At 43.8% G+C, this 12213-nt stretch overlaps 1 protein-coding gene across 1 annotated transcript; it reads right to left on the reverse strand.

Moving 5' to 3' along the window:
* Nucleotides 1–10200: 10200 nt before the first annotated feature.
* FOXG1 (forkhead box G1) lies at nt 10201–11670 on the reverse strand (the record flags this gene model as incomplete). The annotated part of the gene is made up of 1 exon (XM_079769544.1): nt 10201–11670. The coding sequence occupies one exon, from the start codon at nt 11668–11670 to the stop codon at nt 10201–10203; it is 1470 nt and encodes a 489-aa protein (XP_079625670.1).
* Nucleotides 11671–12213: the final 543 nt, after the last annotated feature.

The following is a 12213-nucleotide window of genomic DNA, read 5'->3' on the forward strand; positions in this document are numbered from 1 at the left end:
GTGCAATTGTGCAGAAAAAGTGGGGGAGACTGTGATTTCTGAAGAACTCACTTCTGCTTGTGCTTTTTGTTATTGTTTTAGAGGGTGGCCCATCAGGGTTCCTTTCCCATTACTTTCCTCCAAACTGTTTTCCTTGAAAGCATAAATGTGGGAACTACTTATTCATTCATCCTTTCACAAGCTAACATAAAGAGCAAGTATTTTAGTTCAATTTTCAATATAAAAAGTCCTTACAGGTTCAGAGATTATATTAGTACAGGGCCGAATGATCAATCCTAGTTGATTAGATGCAGTTAACTTGATATTTGCCTCTAGTGAGTTATATAAAATAAATATAAAGGTAAGATTTTTACAATATTGATCAGCAATGACGTGTGAGCTATCAAAAAGAAATTCTCAGACTTTTAATATCTGTTCTGATTTATTCCTTGTTTTTCTCTTGATTTGTTTTTGAAGTAGTAACATGACAATTTCTCTGGTTTCCAAATGAGGTTCTGTTTGGCTCAGATTAATATTGAAGAAGATCACATATATGGTTGGAAAATATTTTTAGTGAGAAAAATTAGACTCCCGAATGTCAGATCTATGGTTTTCCGCAGGGCAATGGAAATGGTACTGACATCACTTTGCACTTTAACAATCAGATTCGGTCGGGGTACAAGTTGTTTGTTTAACCCGACAGCTCGGTGCACCCCGTCGCACGCTTTGCACACTCATTAAAACGATTATTCACGACCTGTCGAGTGTTTTCGGGTTCATTCACAGGAGAGGCTTGGAGCAAGCCAGCGCAATTCAAGTCAACACTGTCCACTACCCCATGCACGTGAGGAGGAGCTGGTGTGTCCATAAAAAGATGGAGGGAGGGCTGGGTGAGCACACCCTAGCTATCCATCCTGTTCATCTGATGCTCTGGAATCTCAGTCTCGAAAGAATGCCAAGAGTGCTTGGTCCTAAAGGGCCATGTTCCTGTGTTAATTTCAAGGGCTTGGCACAGGACAGAAAAATAAACTAAATAAACAAACTCAAAGCTCTCCCTCCGCTTCTCCTTTCAACCTTCTGCAAAGCCTGAGGTCCCGGCTCAGCCACCTCCCGCCTGCAGCCCTGGGACTGTGAGGCTCCACCTCCCAGTGCAGATGCTGAGGTTAAGCAATTTCAGGAAAACTCGACAGGTTGAGGAGATACTTTTTCCATCTCCCAAGACCCTTTCATCCTCAAGAAATAATTCAGTTAATTTTCTCCCCAATATACTTCACAAATACTGCAGGGGATGGGGGAGCTCTATAGATGAAGAATTGGACTGTAAACCGTATTTGGTAGATGTATTCCAAAATTTTAGCAAGGAAAGATTCATCCTCCAAACAACAAAAAAACAACTATAAAATGAGGAGTAAATAGCCCTCAATAAATTAAGCTACTTTTATTTTCCAATTTCCAAGTCATCTTTCCACATTTTGTAATGACAATAAGAGAAGCAGGCAAACGCATCACTATCTCCCACTATTACATTGTGCATGTAAAGAACATCCCATGGTCTTTAGTGTTGTATTTGTTCAAATGAACCCTGATACGTAACATTTACATGTGAGATATTAGTCCAAGAAATGCCCATCTTTATACAACAGAATGGTACACATACACTAAATCATAGAATAAATGAGTGTATGCATTTAATATGTATTGGAGAACTCTGAAATATCCTGCATAGTATAAGTATCCCTGGCATAACTTAAAGTCATAGATATTTTTTAAACAAGGCCATTTCTATACTCAAATCCTGCTGCTCCTTGATTTTTCATCTAGGGCATTAGTAAACACAGAGGCCACCTTATTGTTCTGAGGGTAACTTAGTTGTGCCAACAGAAAAGGACAAGACATTCATCAGTTTCATTCTATCATATCTGACACCATAAAGTTACCTGTGTTTCCATTTTATTGAAACACATCAATACAATATGTGAAGAGAAGAATGGAAGTTTTCAAGTAGCTTGAGGTTTTAATGAGAAACAGTTAACTACTAAAAAAGCAAGTATGAATAAGTAATTTCATAAACTCTTTGGGTTGACATAATTCACTATTAGGTTTACTTAAAATTGGTATATCAAGCATGTTTCCTATATATAAGCTTTCATTAAAACCAACCTGTGATGATAATCAAGAGGCAGATGCTGAAATATGTAAGTAAATAACCAAAAGCCTCTATATAAACAAACACAAATCAATGCAATAATAGGCAACACTATCGATGTAGGAATGATCAATTTTAGTCTTCCAACCTACAATAAGCTCAAGATGTATAATTAAAAGTGTATTTTCAACTCCACTAATACTACTACTGGAATAAATAAATAAAAAATAATAAACAAGCCCTGATGCCAGTTCTACCTGATTCTTTCGTTCAGCCTAAAGTACTTTCGATGGGGTGGGAGGAGTACATACTTTTTTCTAAGAAAGCTTTGCCAACTTTAAAACTACATTGCTAATTATAAAAATTATAAAAGTATTAAATAACAAAATTATCATCTCATTCTTGTTCTGAATTTTTCAACCTTCATCATAGCCTCTAATTATTCATTCATTCAGCACATTTTAATAGGAAAAACACACAATAGTGCTCATTATTTTAAAAGATTTTTGAACTACCCTACTACCTTTGGGTTTAAAGATTCTTTGGGCTTTTGTTAAAACAAATGAGAAAAATGTCATTTCCTTAATATATCCTGGAAGCTCTCATGCCTGTGCCTGCATATGCAAGCAATCTGAAACAAGGGGAGGGGGGCGGGGAGCATCTGTGCTATTCCAAAATTGTTTCATATAATGATTGCAAAACAAACAAGTGTCTGACTCAAAGAAATAAATATACTTTGGATTTCTAGAAATTCACATCTAAAACATTTCAGATTTTGCTTAAAGTTAAATTTCCTCTTTGAGAATATCCCTGGATGACAGAATTAATTTAGATTAGCAAGCACCGGTATATGATGAGTTTGAGCATTTAGGTTTTGTAGAGTAATGAAAATACTGTGTTCATATTTTTTCTTAATCAACAAAGATGCTTATTTACAGTCATCGTTGAATTAGTGTGGTCCTTCTGAAGCACAGGCCTCTAAACGAATTTATTTATAAAATTCATCTTCTTTGAAAGTGATTTCTCTTACATAACATCACCAGCACATAAATATTGATTTTTATTATCTTTACATTTTTATGTGACCCAGCAATCTCTTTGATTCCTCTTCTTCCCATCTAGGGAAAAGAATTCAGGGCAACAGGACCCAAAGGGAAAATATCAACAGTTATTGTTTAGGGCTAATTTAACAGATAATTTAACTTCAAAAAACAATGATCAGGTCACTATTCCAGAGCAGTGAAAAAATGAAGAACTGAGGACAACTCTCCCTAACTAACCCCACTACAGTGTTTAGTCTTCCTGATCAACGGAATCAACAATGAATGTTTTTGCATTTTACACCCGCATTCTTATTTAAAGAATGAGACAAGAAAAGAGGGAATAAAACTGAAGACTACGACCTGATTCTGAAAGCGCTACCTGGGCAGACAAATTAAACTCGGGCAAAAATGAATATCCAAACATGTCCGGCAACTTTTCACTTGGACAGGAATCTCCAAATCTCAGCAATCCGCAATGTGCTTTCCTCCCGTGAGGCTCTTCGGAAAGGCCAAAGACCATGAAAGAGGATTATACGTGTCAGGCACCGGACCGCGAAAAGGACTTGGGGCATGTTTATCTCCCCTCTCACTCCCACAAAAATAATTTTGAGAGTTATTTGTTATTATTTAGAAAACCTTTTATGATTACAATTTCAAAATTTCTGCCTACCTCAAGTTTGACAGAAGGCCAGGTAAGGATGACGCTGAAGCATGGAAATTGGGTCTTATGGGTGACGGAGGGACAGTCAGGAGTGGACGAGCTCTATTTTGCATTGTCCTTTCCTCCCCCGCCTTCCAGGGCTGGAGACCACGGCCCGACACTCTCCGGCACACGCAGGGATGCTCTGCCCTCCCCAACCCCTGCCTCCCTCTCCCCAACCCAGGGCCTCCCTCAGTACTTAAGGGAGTCCCCACCCCAAGGCTACCTCTTTTCCTGTTTGAAAAGACAAAAACAAAAAACCTTCACCTTGGCCCACACGCTCGGGTAGAAAAGGAATAAAGCGGTAGAAAGCGAAATGGAAGAGCAGGGAGTGGAAAGGAGAAACGATGTCTATTAACAGAGAAAACGGTGTTATCAACCAGCAAGTAAGCGCTGAGATCTGAAACAGCACCAGGTAAACAAAAGAATCAACTTTTATGGGGCAGGGGAAGGAAGGGGAGAACACGGGGGGGAGGGAGGGAGGAGAGAAAGAGAGAGAGAAAGGAAAAAGGTGGGGAAGCGCACCAGCCGGTTCTGGAGTCAGTTTCCCTGGCCTCGGCCGGCGGGAGCCACGGACCGCCCAGCTCGGCTTGTCCTGGGCAAGAGCGCCCTCACCTTGCTGCTCCCGCGCAGCGCTGTCTCCCCGAGGCCGGATCCGCCGGCCCCCCGAGCGCCTCTCCTCCCGGGCCGCGCGCTGCCCCCGGCGCCGGACCCAGCTGTCCTCGTCCCTTTCACAGATTCCACAACCCAAGGGGAAAACAAACCAAAACAGAAAACGCTGGGTCCCTGCTGTGAGGACTTCAGTTCCCACCATCGTGCCTCTCTCTCCAACTTCATTCCCCAGGAGGTTCCGAGAAGGCGAATAGGAAATCGCAGCGAAGCCCCCAAATTCGCTTCTGGCGGAACCAACCTGGGTGTGGGGCGCTCGCAGCCACTCTCGGGACAGCCAGGCTCTGGAGCTTACACCTTTGTCCCCTAAGTGTGCATTAGGAATCAATTATTTGCCTGAGATTCCCAAAGCCGGGACCTGAGATATCCCCAGCAGGGACAAAGTCAAGCCCAGAACGGAGTTCATTTCCCTCGTCCTTCGAACCGGCGGAAGGGCAGCCTCCCACCCCGGGGCGCTGCACTCCACCTGGAGCAGCTCCGCTAAATCCGCGCGCGCGTGTGCGTGTTGGGGAGGGGGAGGGGGACTGAGTGACCCAGGCCAAAAAGCTGAGGGTGGATGCCCAGCTCTGGGGGAGGTTGGCAATGTTAGTGTGACAATGGGGAGGAAAAGCGTTTGCCCCCCCCCCCAAAAAAAAAAAAAAAAGAAAAGAAAAAAGAACTTTAGAACGAGGTAAGTCTCTAGAAGCATAGAGCTTTGTCTCAAACACGAGAGCAAATACCTACGGGTTTAAACGTTAAGAAAGTCCAGTTAGGATATTCTCGTCGTTGCGGTTAGACGCAGAAATCATATTTCCACGAAATGAATGACTGCACTTCGGGGCCTGTTTCAGTCTCCTACTAACCCTTCTCCGTATAAATTCGCCTGGTTTCTCTTCGTCCCTCTTTGCCATGTCTACATCTTCTTTACTTAGGGACGCACAGTGACTTTCTGCCGACATGGAAAAAGCATGCATTTCCTCAGCTAATTCCTCGGTAGCACACTCCTCTAAGGAAATTAAAAAAAAAAAAATAGGAGCACTTTCGCCAAGGGACCTCAAAGTCGTGGTTTAAGCCTCAGTCAAAGGTGGTCAGGGGTAGCCCTCCACCCTTCTGAAAATCACTTTTACTTACCGATCTGGGGTAAGCAAGGAGCGCTCCCAGGCCGCAAATCTTTTCTTCCGCATCTTCAGACAACTTCAGGCAGTCTTGGGCGGAGGGAAAAAACAGACAGAAATCGGAAGGAAGAAAATAGACTCAAACCATAACAACACATCACATATTCCCCAGAGCTACATCCTCAGGACTAAGTGCCGGCGAACTGACGGCTACAGTGGGGAAAAGGTCGGTTTAGGGGCCAAAACTAAGAGGTGGATTATTTTAACTGCTGGTGGTTGGGGGAGGGGAGGCCCTGGAGAAGGGATAGGGAAGAGGGAATGGTTGGGGTGAGAAAAGAAAGCCTTAAAAGAAAAAGAAAAAAAGCACACCAAAAAATCGAAAATGAAGTACTGTGAAAGAGTGCCTTCGAACTCTCACAGGTAGGTAGCTCTTAGAGAGAATGCAGACAGGCGAGTATGAGTTTAAGGAGAATCTAGATGACCCTTATTCTCTCCATATCTTCAGGATCTGGCTTCACGTAGAAAAAAAAAAAAGAGGGTAGAATTTTAATGCAAGTTTCACCTACCCTGCTTGTTGGGATGGCTGCACAGATTATCATGTTGGAGAGTTCCATCTGTCTGGCAGAAGCTGGAGTGGCGTTGGGGGCAGGTTATCTGCTGAAGTAGGAATGTACAGGAACCCCGCCCTCTAGGCACGGTTACACAACCCCAGCATCCCATCTCAGCCAGCTCTAAAACCTCTAATGATCTTCACCTTCACCTTTTGCTAGCCTATTTCTCCAACAGGCATTATGTCCCCAAACACAACCAGACACTTTAACTATACATAAAATTAATATCTCAAAAGCAAAATTACTTCAATGCATGCAAGCTCCTCAGCAATGTTGTAGAAAATGCTTTTTAGAAATTACATTTATATACTTAGAATTCTAGATATATTCAATTTATCTACCTATGTGGGTGAAATATGCAACTTAAATATATATAATCAACACACAAGAAGATTCACTTTTTTGCCTCTCTACCCTTGATTTTATGCAAGTCATAGAAATCACATGAAATCTTCCATGATCATAAAGATATTTGTATTAAATCTTGAAACATATTTGGAAGAATCCTTTCCTGCTCTAACTAAGCCATTTTCTTAATGTTTTATATATTAGTAACTTATATTAACTTTATACCAGATAAATTCAAGTAAAATACTTCAAACCTAGAAATAAAACATAATTTGGAATTTCAAGTTATAAGTTGTGATCACTTTTAGTTCCAAAATCTCAAAAAGAACAATTTTCACCTCATTGAAAACAGTTGTAACTATGAAAGAAGAAACAGTTCAAAAGTTTTGAAAATGTTTTTCCTGGTATAAGGTAATTTTTAACTGGCAAAGATTGGTGAAAATAAATATCAACACCATATTACAATCAATTTGTTGCAAAAAAAAATATCTACTAAATGCCACACTACATTGTCATGCATTTTTGAAGAAGATAACTTGAAGGATGATAGGATAGACGGAGATAAATGAAATGTTCATATTGGGCAGCAGGAGGCCTTCACAGATTTCTCTGTCCCCCATTATATATGTATATATATAATGTATCCAAGTAGAATTTCCACTCCAGTCCTTAGTTCCTATGAATTCAAAGAAGTCAGTTTTAATCTTGACTTCAAACTATAATGTTTGCCATTGAAATTCTATTTCTCCATCATGCAAATAAACACTTATCACAAATAAATATAGCTTTTTAATATGGCTAAAAAAAAATACTCAAGGAGGAAATCTTTCTTCCAGATCTATGTCCTTTTAACTCAATATAAGAGTTCAACTCTCTCTTCAACTTTTGATCGGCAAAAGACTATATTTCTTCTGTGCCAGTACATTATCATTCCACAAATAAAATCCCCGATAAAAGCAAACACGTCATCACCTTTTTCAGTCTAAACACATGCTTTTCCTTCAGCTGTTTTTGTTCACAAATGCATCAGTGGGGATCTCCTTTGCCTAACCTCATTCACTTGGACTCTATCACTGTTTTTAATACCAGCCATAAATTTGGCTTCTAAAACAATTTATTTGTGGGGTTTTCTTTCATGCTTCATTCTGAAGAACTGTTAAATTTCAAGCAACTTTGACCTTTGGTGAAATTGCTCTCATATGAAAAAAATAAAATCATGCCCAGTCTGCTTAAAGGAGATAATTAAACTAGCCGTCTTAGTCTATTAGGTCCATTTCCTATTTGTACATACTTGGTTCCAACTCTTTTAATTATCCTGGCCCTTACCTTTCTGTCTTTCTTAGACACCTGCCTTTCTTTCTCATTCTTTCCTTTGGTGATGGGGATTTTTATTTCTTTAAAGATCCTTTTATTCTTTCCTCCCTTCTCTCTCACTTTCTTCTTCTACCTCTCCATTCGCAACCCATCCATCCCCATATTCCAATATTAACTGTGCTGTATTTCTATTTGAAATCTATTTGAGTCACTCTTGCTTCTCTCCTAGGCTTTATTTTTTTTTCCCCCTGAGCAACTCTCTAAGTGTTTGCCGATAACATCTTGGGGACAGATTATTTTTCATTGGGCCCATTGTAAGAAGTAGCCAGCTTATTGCATTACTGCAGAACACATTTCAGACTATACAATTGTAACAAATGAACAACTTGTCCTCCATGGACTCACCACAGGATCCAATTAGTTACTAAACCTTTTACTTAGGTTTTATAATTATTTTCTGGAGTCATTGCAATAGGACTGCTGAAACAATTCAAAAATCATTTCATGTTGTTTCGGAATTATATATATATATATGCATATATATGCATGCATATGTATATTACAAGTTAAGATTATGACTGTAAACAAAGAAACAAATCTCTAGATTATACAGACTTATCTAAAAGGGAATCAGATAAATACCTCTACAATGCAAAAATGAAAAAGAAAATGAGAAAGAGGCATTTTACTGCTTCTGAATTTCTAGAACTTTAAATTGTTATAATTTAAAAATAAAATATAAACATTGGTCTGCAAGTCATTACAACAGGTGAGCACTTCAGCAGAATCTATATTGCAACTTCAGCACATCTTTATTAGAACTCTTTCATTGTGAGTAAACAACGACCAAAATAAATGCTGGCTTAGTATAAATACAAATATTTAAACAAAAATATTTGCAGCATTCATAGCGCAAATTTTACCTGAACTGAAGGGCTCTGTGTGTCTATATATATTACATATTGTGTGCATTATATTCACTTCGATCTAACCACATACATTTATTTATAGTTTGCCAAGTGGTATAAACAAGATACCTGAAACAAAATATATAAAAAGCATTCTATTGACTGATTTGAAAATAAACACAGGGTAAATAACTATGCACATTAAATTATCTCTTTTTGAGTACATCTACAGAAACTTAAAAATATCAGCTGAAAAGCCTATACTTTGTTTAAAGCTAGTGTTTGTTAAATAGCCTGCTCCTTTGTAAAATTTGATTCCATAATGGAAAAAAATACTCTTTTCATTTAAAGTCTCAGTTCAAATGAAAGGAGCGTTTAAATGTTATTTGGCTGAAAAAGCCTTTGAATTCTCTAGAACTTAGCTCTACTTAATAAAAGAGACAAAAGTATCAAGTTATATATGAATTTAGCCTATTTTTTATTTCTGTGTGTTCATAGTAAACATTTTTGTAAGTGACAAACACGGGCATATGACCACAGTATCACAATCAAATTTTAAGACAACATTAACAATCACTCAAATTTATGCGGCATTTGCGCAACACAGGTTACATATTTGCAAGGTTTACCTATAAGTACAATAGGTATTAACATTTCACTACATTTAGAAAAAATAAAAGTGACCTGTTAGTGACCACATACATCAAAATATACACAACACAAACTGAAGGCAATCATTAATTTTGTCCCCTTCCAATTCATTTGAATGGGCAGTGCTGCCAACTGAAACAACTTTCTTTTTTTTTTAATACTTAGTATACCAAGTGCATTTTCTAGAACCCAATCTTTGGTCTAAAAGTAAACAAAAGAAAAAAAAGAACAGGTTTTAAAAGAAAAGGACAAAACAATAAACGGCCAAAATAATTTCTTGGGCACCTTTACTACGAATGCTTCTTAAATACAAATTACAGTTTAACATTTAAAAACTCTCCCCATAATTTAGGTTGTTCTCAAGGTCTGCGTCCACCATGTAGATCCATGATAACTTATAATACTGCACACATGGAAATCTGGCGGCTCTCAGACTTTGTCAGGTTTGAATGAAATGGCAAAGCAGTCACTATTTAGATACACGTCCTACTATAATTTTGACTTCCCAACTTTATATTCTACAATGTATTCTCCCCACATTGCACCTCGCTGACACTCCACACCTTGTTAGAATAATCAACAACCCTAGAGACTGAACAAACGTACAGAAATGGCGGGGGGGTGGGGGTGGGGTGGCGGGCTTAATAAAAAATACCTGGACTTATTTTTCTTTTTAATTATCATTTACAATGCAAATGTGTGTAAAACGTTCACTTACAGTCTTGGTCCCAGGGACGTTAATGTATTAGAGGGTTGGAAGAAGAGCCCTGGTTTTGGTGTGTGAAGTAATCAGACAGTCCCCCGGACAGTCCCGTCGTGAAGCTGGGCAAAGAGGGTCTCAAGGACTCGCAGGGCAGGGTGGAGGGCGCCTGCGGCGACGTGGAGGAGGACGCGGCCCGGGCGCCCATGGACGTGCCGCTCTGCGACGTCATGGACGGGTGCGGGACGTGGGGGAAAAAGTAACTGGTCTGGCCCGCCAGCAGGTTGACGGAGCAGGGGTTGAGGGAGTAGGTCCCGGAGCAGGGCACCGACAGGCCGCAGGGCACCGAGGCGGCGAGCGCGGCGGCCGTGAGGTGGTGCGTGGCGTACGGGAGCTCCCCGTTGACCAGCCGGTCCACGCTCAGGCCGTTGGCCGTGGAGAAGGAGTGGTTGTTGCCCAGCGAGTTCTGAGTCAACACGGAGCTGTAGGGCATGGGGTGGCTGGGGTAGGCCGACGCGGTGCCGTTGTAGCTCAAAGTGCTGCTGGCGCGGGGGTGGTGCAGGGACAGGAAGGGCGACATGGGCCAGTAGAGGGAGCCGGCGCGGTCCATGAAGGTGAGGCCGGTGGAGGTGAGGCGCGCGCCGCGCTTGAAGGCCAGCTTGGCCCGCGACGTGGTGGAGCGGCGGCGCAGCTTGCCCGTGGTGCCGCCGATGAACACGTCGTCGCTCGACGGGTCCAGCATCCAGTAGTTGCCCTTGCCCGGGTCGTCGTAGTGGCGCGGCACCTTGACGAAGCACTTGTTGAGCGACAGGTTGTGGCGGATGGAGTTCTGCCAGCCCTGCTTGTTCTCCCGGTAGTAGGGGAAGTTCTTCATGATGAACTCGTAGATGCCGTTGAGCGTGAGCCGCTTCTCGGGGCTCTGCCGGATGGCCATCATGATGAGCGCGTTGTAGCTGAAGGGCGGCTTCTCGTACTTGCCGTTCTTCTTCTCGCCCTCCTTGCCCCCCTCCCCGTCCTTGCCGCCCTCGCCCGCCCCCTTCTTCTCCTCCCCCCCGGCGCCCGCGCCCTTCTCCTTCTCGTCCGGCCCGACGGGCGCCAGCTCCCCGGCCCCGCCGCCCGGCTCGCCCTTGCCGCCCAGGCCGTCCGCTTTGGCCCCGTCCAGGGCGGCGGCCGAGGGCGGCGGCGGCGGCGGGAGCAGCAGCGGCTGGGGGCCCTTGTCCTCCTCGGTTCCCGGGGCGCCCCGCGCCTGGGGGGGCTGCGGTGCCTGGGGCGGCGGCGGCGGCGGCGGCGGCTGCTGCTGCGGCGGCGGCGGCGGTTGCGGCGCCGGCGGCGGCGGGTGGTGATGGTGGTGGTGGTGGTGGTGGTGGTGCTGGGGGTGGTGGCTGTTGTGGTGGCCGTGGCTCGCGTGGTGGTTGTCGTTCTGGACCGCCTCCGGCACCAGGCTGTTGATGCTGAACGAGGACTTGGGGATCATTTTCACCTCTTTCCTATCTCCCATGTCCAGCATCACCCAGTCGTCGAGGGGCAGCGGCGGCGGCGGCGCGGGAGCGGGGCAGCGGCGCGGCGGGCGGCGGCGGCGGCGGCGACCGGTGGGTGTCGAGCGGGGCGCGGGCGGCGCGGGCGGCGGCGGCGGCACTGAGCGCTCCGGCAGCAGCGCAGTTGGACCGCAGGCTCCGGCGCTGGCAAGTCATGTAGCACCAGCAGCAACCACCCCTCAGGAATTAGAAGGAAAAAAAAAAAAAGGAAAAGGAAAAAAGAAAGAGAAAAAAGAAACAACCACCGCCCCGGGGGTGAAGCTCCCTCGCTCCCAACTCTACTTCTAGGTCTCCCCCCCACCCCCCGCTCCCCCCCCCCTGCTGCTTCCTCCTCCTCCTCCTCCTCGCCCCGCAGCAGTCACAGCAGCAGCAGCAGCAGCCCAAAGGGGGGGAGAGCCGGGCGGCGGGCGGGCGCGTCCCGGAGCGGCCGCGGCGAGCCGGGAAGACAGCGATCGAGGCGGCTATAGCCACAATTAATTTTCCGAGCTACAGGCGCACACTAGGGCTGTAAAAAA

This window comes from Cnephaeus nilssonii (assembly GCF_951640355.1).
Source record: "Cnephaeus nilssonii genome assembly, chromosome: 4".
Taxonomy (NCBI): Eukaryota; Metazoa; Chordata; class Mammalia; order Chiroptera; family Vespertilionidae; genus Cnephaeus; species Cnephaeus nilssonii.